Source organism: Epargyreus clarus, unplaced genomic scaffold (assembly GCF_041222505.1).
Source record: "Epargyreus clarus isolate Ecla_fem2 unplaced genomic scaffold, WU_Ecla_fem_2.2 ptg000006l, whole genome shotgun sequence".
In the NCBI taxonomy this organism is placed as follows: domain Eukaryota; kingdom Metazoa; phylum Arthropoda; class Insecta; order Lepidoptera; family Hesperiidae; genus Epargyreus; species Epargyreus clarus.
Window position 1 is genome coordinate 10641764 of NW_027332214.1, and position 16494 is coordinate 10658257.

The window sequence follows — 16494 nt, forward strand, 5'->3', positions numbered from 1 at the left end:
TAACTCAAATCTTACAAAATGAACGAAAATATTTTGCAAAAAATGTAAATCACTTGATTAAGATATTAAGAATAAATCACTTGCCGATCAAATACAAGTAAATAAGCAAATTAAATATACTTAGGCCTCGTCCACAAAGTCCCACTAAAAATCAGGAATGCTTTTAAAGACATTAGATAAAATAATACACAATATTACTACACTCGTTACTTGTGTCCTGGAGACTGACTACATTTATAGGGAACAGTAAATATAAGTCCATGATATATTTGAATTTAAACAATTCAAATGCAAATTTAATATTGCTCTTGAATACATGATAGTTTCTGCATAGAAAAAAATAGAATGAATTTCTACAATATTTGTTTTAAATTATTTTCAAACTTGACATTCCTTATACACCATCACTTAGCTGAAAACACATTACTTCGAGGTGATTACCGCTGAAAACTCGGCTCAATTGTTACACCTTTCACATTTTACCATATCTTTTATATCTAGCGACCTAACATAAATGAATAAAGCAAAAAATCTCCAAAAGATAAAATTTATTATACAACTAATATCAGAAGTACACTTTTCCTTTACAACACACCCCGACAGTAATGTGTTCCAAGTTTAACCATTATCGAGATCAAGCATTTAAAATAACTACAGAAAACGTATCTATTACATATTAGAGCATAACTATATTACATACATTATATCGGGTAAAAATATAAACAGCCCCATAGCGCGGCAACTTTGACATATAGGTACGATAATTGTAATATTAATTTAAATATAACATCTTTACAATTTCTTACAACTGGGAACAGAGCTTAACGATAGGCTTAACCTACGCTGGACATGCGTTAACATTACTGTAACATACAAATATGTAAAACATTACGTGACATTCGTACAATATAGCTAACTTACTATATTTTTATGATAGTATAATAAGAAGTGGTAAGAACGCAGCAAGTCGCGAGGCTGATGCAGCCAATAACACCTGTAATATAATTTTCTACGTTTACGGCGAAATAACTCCGAAATGGGTTGACTAAAATTTTCAAATTCTTAGATTTAAGTAAGTCAGCATATTAAGACACCCTTGAAAATGACAAAAGTAGTGGATAATGACATAAACAATCTCACTTAGAACTTGAACACACAAATATTTGAATTTGTCACAAATATTACATTAAATTCGTTAAATTATCTACGTGTCTATATAGTTAATTTTAAATGAAGATGAATTACACGTACATCTGAAAAGCAGACCATCGTAAGACATAAGAAAACAGTAGCAAATTATGACATCTAGCTTATCAATCCAAGCGCTAAAATTCTAATTATTGCGATAAGTGATATTTAATAGTTCCTTTTTATTATTTTTATTACCCACGGACAACTTAACATATACGTAAATAAGTAATTAACAACGACGACACAAGCAGGCTCAACATTGCTAATACATACAATATGGGGTGTGACATCGACACATTGCAAACGGTACCCGTTGGAACAAAACCATTTTAAGATAATAGCATAGATTAGTAAAGATACTTACTTCGCCGCCTTGAAATTGAATAAAGCCACAAACGGCTTATTAGTAAGTTCTTTTTTTTAATTCTTGACAAAAAAAAAACATTTTTAGAGAAAATTTACGAAAAAGTTTACGTAATACATAACGTACGTACTGCATAATTTACGTAATAAATAAATAATTATTTCAAATATTTTAGGGACATTTTAGCACGGAGACGTGGCAAAACTTTTTTACCCAACTATTTCAATTGTCAAAACTGGGTACATTTTCTTGTTAGGAGTGAGTAATCTTTACTAATCTATGGATAATAGGTAAACGTTTTATAGTTTATTCGGTAACAGTAGGTTATTGGGTTAGCCAATGGTTTAACTGTATGTAAATTTAACTCTATCAGAATATAGGAGCATTGTAGCATTATAAACTTTGCTAGAGTACCTCATAAATAAGTAGGTGCTTGTGTGCGTGGAATTCTTAATACTTATATGTATACGCGAATGTATACGAGTGTGCATACGTGATTTTCAAAGAGAAATACGGGTTTAGAGGCAATTACTTAAAAAACACAATTATTCCGTGGGTAACAAAAGATTTTTAATATATCCTACTTAAAAGGACATGAAGGCCATTCAAATAGTATTTTAAACACTTATTTGTTTTATCATATATCTCTTAAGGCAGTGCCAATTATTACTCTCGATTATTTTGTAAAATCTAAATATCTATTAAATATTATTTCTAAAATGAGGTATATTTTTGATTAATTATCTCCATCAATAAGGCAACTTTACAACTGGATTAATTAGAATGTCATTAACAGTATTAACTGATCTTTATCATTTAATATATAGCAGCTTTGCATGAATAGCCGCACAACTCAAAATTCATTTATTTGTCAAAGGTAAAATCCAATCGAAAATATTTCCATTTTTAATGTGTCTAACTATACGGTTACATATATAACTAATTATAACTGTATTTTTCATTTAATTCATTTATTAAAAAGATCTTGAAAAGAAAATGTTTAATTTTAACCTGGCTCTCCTAGAAAATTACCTTTTTTTGAGTTGTGCGAATTTTCTTGCAATGCAGCGATATGTTTAGTATAGTATATATTACAGGGTTCAAACATGACCTAAACGTATATTAGACTTGGTAACTTATGATCTAAACTTAAATTTAGATCATAGATCATAGGTTCTTTTAAAGGGCAACTACTTACAAATACTCATTCATTCGTTTAGTCTATTTCCCAGTACATAGTTTATTTTAGAATTAGCGGGTACTACTTTCTATTAGTGGTACTTTCTGTAGGTATACTTTTTCTGTGAGGCTGAAACTGTTTCAGTGCCAGGTAGTAATGGTACTCAGAGATGATTTTAATATGACCTTTTCAGTATGATCATTCAGAACTGTTTCAATTTAATGCTTACTACTTTCTCATAATTGAATAACTACGATGCCAACTGTATTATAGCTGTTGCTTTGCAGGTCTTTTTTTATATAGAGGTTATTCCATAGGCCTATCCTTCTCTGGTAATAAGAGTCGTCCCTAGTGGCGATAACTTAGTCTGAGACTGTTTTAGTGCACAGCCCACGTTCCTTTGCTAATAAGACACCTCCGAATTGATACCTTTAGTTTAGCTGTTTGTTTCTAAATAGTACTCTTGGTATCTTTTTTATAAGTATATCTTGTGATAAGGTAGGCTGGTTATTTTATTGAAAGCAGTCACCGTGGGCTACGGGCACCAGGCTTTTATTTTGTCAGCTTTGAAGAAGGGATAAAGGTTAGGAAAACCAGTCTCCAATTATTGAAAAAGAGATACTTCCAGTGTGAATGGTACTACTTCTTCTTGGTGCTGAGCTGGTGTTTGAGGTGTTGCAGCTGGTCGTGCTGCCGCGCGAGCTGCTCGCTGAGGCCGGCCACGTGCTCCGTCAGCACACACATCTGCTGCTCGTAGTTGTGCGACGTCGAGTGCAACTCCTCCTCCTGGAACATTCATATTTACATTATATTAGGTTCAATTGATAACTGGAAATTTTATAAAAAAAACTGCTTAAAAATATAGCTTACGTCACTCCCACAATTTAGATGAATTCAAGGATACCTTATATGATAAATGCCGTTAAGCCACTTGGGCTGTACACTGTACAGCATGCCAACGAATGACACATACATACATCCGATCGAAAATCATTATCCTACATAGTAAGGCAAAATATAAGAATAAAATATAAACATATGTAAGAAGACAAAAATATATACACAAATCAATTATATGTTCTTATAACACCTAGTATATTGCAATTTTAAATTATGTAAAATATAACATCCAAAATATTAAATTGAAACACTGAATAAAATATATGCATAATTAACTGCCCACAAGGCACAATGGCAATTTACTTATAACATCAATGCTCTAGCGGCTTAACGGGGGGTGGAAGGGGCGGTCCGCCCCGTTCTTCCGATCTTGGGGACCTCCAAACACAGTTGCTAAAAAAAGGTCATCAGAACCAAACAATCTATGAAATGTGTATCCGTCAACGAAAAAAAAAATTAAATTCATGTTTTCCGAATATTTGACAGATACAGAACTCTTTAATTAAAGAGCTCTTTATAAAGATTTAATCACTGTGTGCTACTATGAAGTGGTTGAGGCTTACCAATCTGCTAATGGTGTTATGTTTCTCCTGTATCGTCTGCGCGTCGGTCTCTTTTTCATGTTCCAGTTCTTCGAACCTCAACCGCAGCAATTCACACTGAAAAATATTGTATACCACATTGAATATTCACATTTAAAAATATTGCCTCGTCGTATATAATATACATTAATATCATACGAAAATCACATCATAATGTGATGTAAATCCTTTCAAGATCTATCTTTAGAAACATATTATAAATAAATGTATAGTTTACAAAGCTAAAAACCACGCTTTTATAGTAAATCAAATTCAAAATTAAAATATTTTATTTAACAATATAATGATTGACGAGAATAAATTAATGGCGCGTGGAGTCATTCGTAAGAAATACTATTAAATAAAATTAATATAAAAACATTACAATTATTGATATCACATTAAAAAAAATCACATTTTCTTATCAATGAAACAACTCACTTCTTTCATATAATTTTCAGTCTTGCTCTCCAGCTCCTCCCTCTGGGCTGACAACTCGCTAATCTTATTCCTAAAGTAGGTTTGCATCCTCTCTTCCCGCACCTGCACCTCGTGGTTCACCAAGAACGGTACCTCCAAGCTGCCTAATAACCCTGTAACTCTGCCTTCAGCGTCTGAAAATGTTACAAGGATATTTTTTTAAAGATCTTTTTTATGTTTAACAATTATTTTTAATCATGACAATGTGTTTATTTGGTGAATAAAACAATAAATATAATTTAGTTCTAAAAAAAGCAAATGATTTCAATTTATATTCATTTATTAAGTTCTCATCAATTTTAAACATTCTTATAACACTCGTATAACGTAACAAACTGCTAGTCCGCTCTGAACTTGTCGCGAGCAGGTGTAGTCATACAATTTGTTATGGCGACGCAATTCATTTCTATATTCAGAGCGGACTAGCAGTTTTACGCGGACTATACCATCCTCAGCCATGTATGCCTCATAAATATGCAATCATATAAATAATTTGAGTATACAGGCACTTATAGGGTAATCAATACATAAGAATGATATTGTCAACAAAACAAATTATCGAGCGTAAATATAACTTGTCAATACAATGGGTCGAGTTATACAATCAATGATATATACACCAATAAAAAAAATATTAAAAAACGTTCTCTAAAGTGTTACCAATTAGCACCTGATTAGCATGGTGGACTATGAGCTTAACTGCTTAGTGCCATGCCCAGCAGTGGAACACTAATGGGTTGACGATGACAACGAAAGAAAAGGTAGAGGTATGATTGTAACACTTAATTATTATTTATGTTTTCATTTAACACCTATAATTATAATGGCGTTACGCTGGCCCTTAATGGCTTTATTGTATCTTTGAACTGCATAAATGTTACGTAAATAATAACACCAACATAATATTGGTGTTTTATCTATACATATAAATAAAAATGGAGTCTGTTTTTTTAATATTAAAATAATCGCTTTTTACTACATGCATATGAATATACATACGGTACATACACCAAAATAACATTTTTATAATTTTTGTCTGTCTGTCTGTATGTTTGACTGGCTAATCTCTGAAATAGCTGAACCGATTTTGACGGGACTTCTATTGTCCAGTAGCTGATGTAATAAGGAGTAATTTAGGATACTTATATTTTAGAACTAACTGTGCCCCGCGGTTTCACCCGTGTTAAAAAGAAATATCTCGGGTGAAACCGCGGGGCACAGCTAGTAAATAAATAATAAGACTTATTCACCTATAGACGTGTCGTTAAAGCTATTGAAGTCTCCGGAGTCGTGTCCGTCGCCGCGGCGGCGCTGCGCGGCCGCCACGTGCCGCGTGATCTCCAGCCGCTGGCTCTCGTTCTCCATTTGCAACAGCTCGTACTCCATACGGAGTTTTTGATTTTCCTGCAAATTTTGAAGGTGGTAGAACTCATTGTGCTTCGACTCCGGCGGCACCACCACCACACCTTTTTCTGCCTAATAACAGCAGTTTTAGGATGCTGTTCCGTTTTGAAGGGTGTGGTAAGGGAGACATACTTCTCCGAGGCGTTCCAGCTTAGTCCTCGGGGGTAGCGGCGCATCTGTGGCCGACCTCAGGTAGGAATATCTAATCCTATCGGGGGTTCATTACAGATGTCCATGGACGGTAGTATCCACTTACCATCAGGTGGACAGCATGCAAGATGTGGAATGAGCTTCCTGAGGTATTCCCGTAGCGCTATGACATGGGGCTCTTCAAATAAAGTGTAAAAGGAGCTCTCATCCAAAGCCGGCGATGCATTGGCGACTCCTCTGGTGTTGCATATGTCCATAGGCGGCGTCCATTCTTTACAGACTACTTTCCATCAGGTAGCACATCTGCTTAATCGTTAGGTTAAAGAATAAAAATAATAACAAACACATTACATGAATTTCGCATAAAGGAAAGAGAAACTGAACTTGTTAATATTAGTATTAGGAGTATTAGAATACTTGTACTAGTACTTGTTAGTATTAGGATTGAACAAAAAAGATTTTGATTTGTTGGCTTGAAATTGCTAAAAAAAATGTTGTTGGTCTTCTATATATTGTCCCTCATTTTTCTTTTTCTTGTTTTACTATTATATTCTAAATAAAATGCAGTGAGTGAAAAAGTATGACATATAATTTTTAATGTTTTTAAAATCTAAACAAACAGGTGCATTATAAATTGTAAAATTATAATTTTATGCATTGAGTATAGAATTCTATCAAAATCACGACACCTCAATCACGAATTTCACTGTACACTGTATTTAAACATGTAGGTAAAATAGAGAAATAAAAAATACAAAAACTAACTTGTTCTAATGTGTGTGCCTTAGTAGTCAGTTGCTCATTGATGTGCAGGTCATCCACAGAACTTAGAGCATCTTCACTACCCACCTGTAATGGATAGATTATTACTATTAGAACTTAGAAGGCAACTAATTTTTTATGTACCACAGATGTGTTAATAATTTGCAATAGATAATACACAGTGAAGGTCAAATTGTGTCATAAAACATTTAAATAAAAAGTAAAAAAACACTATGCAATTTAAGTATAACTTACTTTAACAATGAAGGAAAATTATGTGAGGTCACCTACTTGAGAATCTTTTTATTTATTATTTTTCTTTTTATTAAAAATTCTCAAAGGTATGTTAAGTCTACCAATATGCACTTGGCCAGTGCTGTGGACAATGGCCTAATCCTTCTCATTTCAAGAGGAGACCCATGCTCAGCAGTGGGACAGTAACAGGTTCATGACAATGGCATCACAAATAGTTTTACCTTCAACTCCTAGAATAATATGGTTATTATCAAATACTTTTTTAATCATGTCGTATTAAATATATTACCAAACTGCCTGCCTCTGAGAAGAAGTCACCATTACAACTCGTGGGCTGACTGCTTCCCACAAGAGCCTTATTTGGAGTACCACCGAGCTTCTGGGCTTCTTCTAGTGAAAACTGCAACTCCTGGTTTTTGTTCCTCAACTTAGCTATTTCACACTTGTATTTACTTTCAGATTCGTTTAGATGCCTTTGGTAGTCTTCTATGGAGGCTTGCAACTGTGACACTTCGAAGGTTTTGTCTGAAAGCTAAGAGAAAAAAATATTATTTTATTTTAAATTGAAATTTACAAATAAAAAATAGACACTCTCTACACTCACTGCCCAACACTAGGATTCCCTGTGTCGTGGGTGCCATGAACACACACAAAGACAAATACACAAATATCCAGATCTAGAACAGACTACAGAACAGACAGATCTAAATACATCATTTACATATCTGTCTCGCCAGGAATCAAACCCAGAACTCTCTACGCATCAGACCAGTATATCTATCCACCATAGAAGACATTAAGAATTATGAGCAGTTATGAGTACAATATGTTAAGAAGAAAACACATTTAAAAGTGTATAAACAAAGACAATTATTACAAATGTTACAATACAATGGTAAATCTGCATTGCTGATAGTATGAGTTAGGAAATAGTAACACTCTGTAATTTTATCTTTGGACAGGAGATTGCAGGAAAGGAGGTCACTAACACTACATAAGCATAAACAATTTAATAGACATTAAAACACTTGCTATTTGATATACAATTAGTACTATAATCACGTGTATTATGAAATGAAGAAGGAAAATAGAAAAACATACATTTTGGTGGGCTTAAATATTAAATCTTTTGTTTTCTTTTACTACTGGTTAACAAGGTATTAAACAAATCACAAATACTCATGAACAATGTTATCTTTCTTAATGTATTTATCTACTTTATTTCAGTACTAAAATGTAAATACTTGGTGGCACGACAAAAATGAATTAAATGGTCCATTGTTTTTTCATTAGGTTGGGTAGAAAATGAGTTTGCAGATGTGATGGTAAGTCAATGGCAAGACACACATGTCCATTGGGACATGTGTGTCAGACTTTATATTGAGAAGGATCTATCTAAAGCTGTTCACAGATTCATTGCAACTCTTGATGCCACATATTAAACCCATCTACACCATTTAAAATACTTCTTATGTGCTGCTTTACAGGTTTTAAGAGTGGTTTCAATACCTGTGGTTGGTTTCATTACCTGTGAGGCAAATTGGGCATTCTCAATAATTTTCTTTTGCAACTCCTCTTGTAGTAACCCTGAGTCCAGAGGAGCTGAGCTGGTGGATGGCGCTGGCTTCTCATCTCCTTTACTTTTAGATTTTTTTGATAATTTTAACTATAAAAAAGAATAATAAACATTATACATTAAACAGAAACTATACTACTTTGTGTGTAGGACTTTCCTTAGATCACAATACAATAAGTCTTGATTTTCAATTGGTCATGATAAATGAGCAAAAAAATATTCCTTAAGAAAGTGCACTGATAATAATAGTTGAGGTTTTAACCAATTCTCATTATGTTCAATAGTCCAATTATAAACAGTTCAATGACAGAAATATGAGTTAGAGTGTTGATATTGTGTGTATGTAGATTTGTAGATATTTCTCTGATAAGGTATGAGTACAGTGTTAGTACAGCATTTGATATGTATACTGTTGTGAATACAAGGGGATCCTTGTTCATATGTCACTCTCTTAAAATGGGTACTGAATTATTAATGTATAAAACTAACCTGTAAAAGATCAAGTTCATCTTGAAGGACGGACACGCGCCGCGTCAACTGCTGGTTTCTAAACGTTAAAGAGTCAATCTCCAATTCTCCTTTCCTTAAAGATTTCTCCTTTTCTTTTAGTATCTCCCTCAATTCATTTGATTTAGCTTGCTCATCTAGAACGCCTTTTTTTAACACCTTGACGTGCACCCTCAACTAAAAGCGGAAACAACGAATTCACACAAATTGCCGACTGCATAAAGATTATTGTTACCGTTAAGTAATGTTACCTTCGAATATTCGGACGCCAATTTCTGATACTTCGCCTGTATATCCCCTGAAGGTAGCCCTTCCATGACTCCGCTTCAAGAGGTCATAACTGTTTATTGCGACACATACGGCGTTAAATGTTTATTTGTTAAAATCGTTATTGTACCTACATCGAACACCCACTTCTTGTGAAATGACACATATTTTGACAGCTGACTGATTGACGTTTGCAATTTGTAGAGATGTCCCGATATTTATTGGGGACAACTTTCTATAAAAAAATTGGACATTAAATAATTATTAAAATAAGTATAAACTTATGAAAATGTTACAACTTAGAACGTATTTAAGTACAAACATAAGAAAAACAATATTTAAGAGAAAAGTCTGTAATTATTAGAAACAATTTTTATTGTAAATAATTTAATCTTTTAATTTTTGTATTTATAACTGAAAAATTACAATTATAGCTTCCCAAATTAAATTTTAATCACATCATATAGCTGAAAGATAAATGCTAAATTTTCTAAAAGATAGCTTTAAGATAAAAAATAAATATATTATATTTTATATATAATCTATATTAAAACTTTGTAATTTTTTTAACCTGTGAAAAATAATGCTGGCAATATTGTCTCTGTTGATGTGTCGTGATTGTCCAATGTAAAATATCAATATTTTGGATTTTATGAAAGAAAAATAATATTTTCCCATTGAAATATTGTACTTAAATAGTTCAACTTAATCTCCATCCATTACTTACACGACAATGGACGACAGGTCTAGTTTTAACTGAAATTACATGTCCTATCGCAACAGGTAAAACTAAGGGAGAACAAAGTAAATTATGACTAAACTATGTGATTAATCAACAGGATCATGGAATCAAGTAGCTCCACTTTCACGGACGTAGCCAGCGAACACCCGAAGAGCATCATACACATCGACATCGATTGTTTTTATGCTCAAGTGGAAATGATCCGGAAACCCGAACTGCGCTCGCAACCTCTCGGTATTCAACAGAAAAACATCGTCGTAACTAGCAATTATGAGGCCAGGAAGTACGGGGTAAAAAAGTGTATGCTCATAACGGACGCCTTGAAAGTGTGCCCTAATTTAAAACTGGTGAATGGTGAGGACTTGCACGACTATAGAACCGCTTCAAACAAAATTTTCGCCGTTTTACAAACGTGGAAGTGTCCAGTGGAAAAGTTAGGTATGGATGAGAATTACATTGATGTCACAAATTTGGTCCAGGAAAGGTTAAAAAGCATAAATTCTGGGGTCACAGTGGCCGGGCATGTCTTCAGTGAACCGAGCATGGACTGCCCCTGTGGCTGCCACACGAGACTGAAAATATCATCACAAGTGGCGACAGAAATGCGCCAGAAAATTTACAACGAATTAGGTTTTACAACGTGTGCTGGTATTGCACACAACAAGCTATTGGCTAAACTCATCTGTCCATTTCATAAGCCCAATGATCAAACAACTATATACCCGGAGCACGGACCCCTATTTATGTCCACTCTACAAAGTGTTCGGTCAATACCAAGTATTGGATCCAAAACAACTGAAGCTCTCATATCACAAAAAATCATAACTGTTAGTGACTTACAAAAAGTGTCCCTGGACGTGTTGAAAAAACATTTCAGCAGTGACATGGCTGTTAGACTGAAAAATTTAAGTATAGGGGAAGATAATACTCCAGTGAAGCAGACGGGCAGGCCTCAGAGCATAGGTTTAGAAGACAGCTTCAAAACTGTCAGTGTTAAAAGTGAAGTGGAGGAACGGTTTGCAGCATTGCTGCAGAGGCTGCTAGTATTGGTCAGGGAAGACGGTCGCATTCCAGTTTCGTTACGAGTGACATTGAGAAAGAAGGATGTCAAAAGGCTGAGTAGTCATAGAGAGTCCAGACAGTGTCAGGTCTCACCTTCCATATTTACAATAAACAATGGTACTTTAACTGTGACTGAAGCAGGGCAAAATAAACTGATGACCATAATTATGAGATTATTTAATAAGCTTATTGACTTAACAAAACCATTCCATTTGACATTAGTGGGGCTGGCCTTCACTAAGTTCCAGGAGCGCATGACGGGTCGGAGCTCCATCGTGAACTACCTAATGAACGACATATCTGTCCAATCCGTTCTTAATATACAGAATGACTGTGATACATCAGCATCTTCCATGGACTATTCGGCAGCCTCTCCCAGTAGTAGTACTACAACAGACTTATCTGATGCTGAAGTGGAACCGTCTCCCAAGAAGCCCAAAAAGGTTGGCTTGATAGCGAAAAGGAGATGTTTCTCGAAAGAAGAGGTGGCGTCACCAAGTAAGTTAAGGGTGGGAGATTTGAGGTTGAACTCAAAAGAACTTGAGAAAGTGTCAGAGCTGAGGCTGAATTCTAGAGACCGGTCACTAACTCCCAGAGCGAGTCCGGCCAAGGATAACCTGTCAGATACATCAGATACGATGAAGGATGTAGCTGAAGGAGGCAACTGTGAAGACTGTCCAAGTTATGTCGATAGAGAAGTGTTCAACGCCCTTCCAGATGAAATGCAGCAAGAGTTGAAGGCAATGTGGAAGAACCCCTCCAGCTCAGAGGTGCCTAGAAGTAGCCCCAGAACTTCAAACAGATCAAAACCGAACACACTTTTGAAATATTTTGTTCCACACAAATAGTATTAGTAAGATATTATCTTGTTAATTATTTAAACGATAAGTGAATGGTTTCTATTTTTTCAAATCATACAATTTTTATTCAGCTGATCAAATACATGTTTATGTTATAAAATGCATTTGTTTTATTTACATCAACCCGAGTTGCAAGTAAAGGCAGCTTAAGACATGTCGCATAAACAAGAGTGATGAATCATTCTGACACATGAGTCATAGAATTTCCGTACTCTTCAATAACAGGATAAAATAAGTCGTAAATTGTATTAACTGGGCATATCATTTAATATCTATATTTTTTACAGCATTTATAACCATTGAAGTTAAATCATTTAACTTGTGCACATTATTTACATTGACCTGTAGAGACTGTGCGATGTGGGAGTATGCTAACACATCTACATTGACTTGTAATCTGATCTTGTCCCCATCTGTAACTCCCGTTGGATCACTATTCTGTTGTGATGTTTTGTCTCTACTTTGCTTCAGTCTTCTTAGCGATTCTTCGGTTCTCTGTACTGAGGTCAATACATCTTCTACATATTTGAAATAACTGAAAAATTGAGCAGAAAAACTTTTTCTTTATTCTTATCAAACGGACAAATATGCAAATTAAGTTGAATGAACTTATATGTTATTGTAATATTTAAATTACTACTACTCTATTGAGTACGAGTAAAAGTAAAATATAATGTTTATACTTACGAAACTGTCATTACATTAAATAAGGCATTATACAGCTCTATTAAAAATGCAGGATCCAACCGACTAGCACTGTCATTGTGGAACTCCCTCATTGTTTTAGATATAACTTCAATGTATGTGCAATGTTTTGTAGGTATACTTCGGTTGGTTTTCCTATATAGCCTTGGTATTTCACTCACTTGCTTCAATTGTATATTGAAGTGCTCATACAGTTCATTAACAATACATTCTCGTATTTTTGTTTTTGTTCCTTGTAACAATTCTTCAGAAGGTTTGAAACTTTGCTGAAGTAACTCTTTACTTCTGTCTCCAGGCACTTTACTCTGTACAAGTTGTAAAAAATTTGGCAACCTCTCTAAAAGTACTTGGGAGTCCACATAAAGGTTTATACAATTGTTAATCAGCTCTTTATTAACATTCGCAAATTCCAATCTTGGCGACGGATTTCTCTGTGAAGGTAATATATAATTGTGTAATTTGTCATTTCCTATTAATATAGAATTAATAGGAAATGATTTCATTATAGAATATAAATCAAAGGGTATATTACAAAATAAAACAAATACTTCACACATAATCTTATCAGGATTTCCTGTAGCCGAAAATAAAAAATAATGACTAAATACCAATTGTAAATACATGGAATAAATGATAATACTGTTATACAATATTAAATTCATAATTAAGCTCTGTCTGGCTCATCTGTAGCATTTATGATAATGATTAGATTATGAAAAAAGAAAATATGTAGGATGATTGTGACAAATCATTTCAACTTTAACTATCATTACCTGAACACAATATGCTTTCGCCCAAGTAGCATACCGGGATAACAGCTGCAAGGATAGCTTCCAGAATTTATGTGCTAGAGCCTCAATGTAGATGCCATCTGCCCAACACTCCTGCATTGCACTCCAACATTTGTGTGTTTCTGCTATTACAAACCCATCCGACTTTTCTAATGTGAGGGTTGGTTTTAATGATGACTCAAAACCACCTGAAAATATCATTAATTAACTATTATTTTAATTGTGCCGAGTTATAAGAAAAAATTACATAAAGAAGGTTCTGACCAAGATCACTACTAGGTAGACAGCTAAAATAATATGCAGCATGTAAAATCGAATTTTAAAAATAAATATTGACTGTAATATTTAAGAATAAATATGTAGTAATAAAAAAATGAAAACATACTAATTTTATAAGAGAAGATATATTTGGGTGAGGAAAAATTTATAAATATTACCTGCAATTTCCTGAAATCTGATCTGGAAGTATACAGGCAGGTTCCACCGTCTTTGGAAGCTCTTATATTCACTTGTCTCATGCAATGCTTTAACAGTTTCTCTGTCAGAACATAGATCCTCTATTTTCTTTACAAATTGCATACTTTCACTGTAACGCCTATAAAATAGTTGGGGGTTACCCGGTGCAAATATTGACGCTAGATTAACTTCTAGCCGACTTTCAACCTCCCACCAAAAACAGTTTACTAAAAAACTATACTTTTTACTGAGAAATGTTAGCTTGGAATGTTGTGTCACCGTAATTAACAACTTGAGCTTTGTGTCTAGTAACGAAAGTATTCTTTTATAAATCCCTTGGAGGCCATCTTTGCTCCTCTGTAGCGCTGGTTCATTGATAATATCCTGCAAAAGTGGAGCTACTGCCTGTTTTCTTATTAACAACTCAGTTTCCTTGATTTTATCTAATGAGGTAAGAGTTAACAATGTTTTTAAGAGGTTCTCTTCGTGATTATCATTCCAAAATTGAAAAAGTAAGTCATTAAGTGTCTGCACCAATTTTACACCCACATCTTCATACTGCATTTTTTGTTCTGCTTTTATTAAAGTACCACATTTTGATATAGAAAACTTCAATTGGTTATACTGCATTGTGGCTCGGTCTGCAAGAACTATTTGTTCCTCTTTCCTCTTGTAAGATATATCTTTTAAAATAATGTTAAGTGTGTTAAGGCAGTTAATAGTTTGACTGTAATATTTAAGAAGTTGTTTCTTTTTAAGCAACCCGTGCCGCTGGTTTAACCACATAGATAACTCCTTCATGGCGTCTTCTAAACATTGCTTTACACTCTGAAACATGAAGATGATAAGTATTTATAAATAAATTAAGTGACAAGTAGTTGCTCATGGATTCCCTTAGTTATCTCTTAAAATATTAATGGGAAGAGTAAACTATCACACAATTGAAGTTCAATAATTTGGACACTACAGATAAATTATTATGAGTATTTCTGCAATTTGGAGAGCACATTAATCAGTCTTAATCAATGAAGTTGCTTAATCTTGTAGGTCTTTGGGTAGATACATTTATAACAGTCATCACATTTTAACCACTTAGCACTGAAACAACATCTATTACTTTTTATTCCTATCTATGTATTTCCCTAATGACTCATCATTTGCTACAGAGACTCATGACGTGAATACGTGGCAGCTAGGCTAATAAGGACTATATGGAATAAATGTACACTTAATAAAAAATAAAATTACCAGGACTTCATCATTCAATTGTCCCAATGGTACTTGTATTTTAATTATTGCCTTATCGAAACCAATGAGTGTCGCGCACAAGTTGACAAAATTCGCGTAGTCCTTGTTGATGAGCTCGATCATGGCCAGCCGCAGGATCTTCAGGTACACCCCCAGGTCATCTCGCATCGTCTCCAACGACGCCACATTTTGATGCTCCGATAGAAAATTGTCGACGGAAAAATTTGTCTGTAAACAAATTATGGATAATAAAGTCTTGTATACTAGTAATAAAGCGCAATCTACTTGTTAATTAGCTTGTAGCTTATCACGAATAGAGAAATTGTTACCTTGACAAAATCGTTCCGATCAAAGCACAGACCCCGTGGCGCGGGCGGCAACGTAAACTCCTTCAGCTCGTTGTCCATTATATTAACTATATATTGCTTTTAAGGCACCATTATTGAGAGGAACGGTTAAAATTGTTTATCTATTAAATATCACCCTATATTCGGCGATCATTTTGACAATTACTTCACTGACGTAGCTTGACACATCACACGTCAGGTATTTGTTCGGATACGCGTAGTAAGATGTTAAGAACTTTGTTCATAATAATGATAATGATACAAGATGTAACACGAAAAATATATTATTTTATAATTCGTTAATATTTTCACCCCATTATGGAATATGTTCAGTAAATAAATAAAAATATACTCTTTAAACTATTGAAACCCATAAAAATAATGTATAAGTGCTCTAATATGTTATGACGTAACAATATACTAAAAAACATAGGAATGGTCACGTAACAAGGAGATCTCTGGAGATTATATTATAATGAATTAATAAACTGAAATTATTTAAAATAAAACCCGGATTCATATTACGATTCTGATAATAAATATCTAATGGCTATTGTAGATATCTTTAATTTTCTAAAAAGTAATTTCAAAATTGTAGACGTAAGTAAATAATTTCGAAACAGTTTAACAAAGATAATAAGCAAGAATGAATAGGCAGGTATAAAA

General features: G+C 33.9%; 3 protein-coding genes across 4 annotated transcripts; 1 reads left to right on the forward strand and 2 right to left on the reverse strand.

The window, feature by feature from the left end:
• Window positions 1-2493: 2493 nt before the first annotated feature.
• Window positions 2494-9788, reverse strand: LOC140742947 (uncharacterized). 2 transcript variants are annotated; one of them, XM_073074034.1, is made up of 9 exons: window positions 9602-9788; window positions 9333-9527; window positions 8796-8933; window positions 7569-7799; window positions 7016-7099; window positions 5947-6100; window positions 4658-4830; window positions 4199-4294; window positions 2494-3521 (listed from the first exon to the last, which is right to left on the reverse strand). In XM_073074034.1, the coding sequence occupies exons 1-9, from the start codon at window positions 9665-9667 to the stop codon at window positions 3375-3377; spliced, it is 1284 nt and encodes a 427-aa protein (XP_072930135.1). In that variant the 5' UTR covers window positions 9668-9788; the 3' UTR covers window positions 2494-3374. The 2 variants fall into 2 exon arrangements, with proteins under 2 accessions (XP_072930135.1, XP_072930134.1); XM_073074033.1 differs by having other exon boundaries at window positions 7557-7799.
• A 413-nt stretch (window positions 9789-10201) lies between these two features.
• On the forward strand, window positions 10202-12381 carry PolI (DNA polymerase iota). The gene is made up of 2 exons (XM_073074032.1): window positions 10202-10361; window positions 10457-12381. The coding sequence occupies exons 1-2, from the start codon at window positions 10351-10353 to the stop codon at window positions 12267-12269; spliced, it is 1824 nt and encodes a 607-aa protein (XP_072930133.1). The 5' UTR covers window positions 10202-10350; the 3' UTR covers window positions 12270-12381.
• Window positions 12382-12524: 143 nt separating this feature from the next.
• Window positions 12525-16010, reverse strand: Cog2 (conserved oligomeric Golgi complex subunit 2). Its single transcript, XM_073074031.1, has 6 exons — window positions 15811-16010; window positions 15482-15709; window positions 14215-15061; window positions 13760-13965; window positions 12969-13417; window positions 12525-12816 (listed from the first exon to the last, which is right to left on the reverse strand). The coding sequence occupies exons 1-6, from the start codon at window positions 15886-15888 to the stop codon at window positions 12543-12545; spliced, it is 2082 nt and encodes a 693-aa protein (XP_072930132.1). The 5' UTR covers window positions 15889-16010; the 3' UTR covers window positions 12525-12542.
• Window positions 16011-16494: the final 484 nt, after the last annotated feature.

Bases quoted from the DNA above. Each gene is read 5' to 3' on its own strand.
- Cog2 (XM_073074031.1), bottom strand. From the start codon at position 15,888: ATGGACAACGAGCTGAAGGAGTTTACGTTGCCGCCCGCGCCACGGGGT. The intron at 15,062-15,481 runs GTAATTTTATTT...TTCATGTTTCAG, and splicing joins AATTGAATGATGAAGTCCTG to AGTGTAAAGCAATGTTTAGA. The intron at 13,418-13,759 runs GTAATGATAGTT...TTACCTTCACAG, and splicing joins CGAAAGCATATTGTGTTCAG to AGAAATCCGTCGCCAAGATT.
- LOC140742947 (XM_073074033.1), bottom strand. From the start codon at position 9,667: ATGGAAGGGCTACCTTCAGGGGATATACAGGCGAAGTATCAGAAATTG. The intron at 8,934-9,332 runs GTTAGTTTTATA...TCTTTTTTATAG, and splicing joins ATGAACTTGATCTTTTACAG to TTAAAATTATCAAAAAAATC. The intron at 7,100-7,556 runs GTAATATATTTA...TATCCATTACAG, and splicing joins TCTCAGAGGCAGGCAGTTTG to GTGGGTAGTGAAGATGCTCT.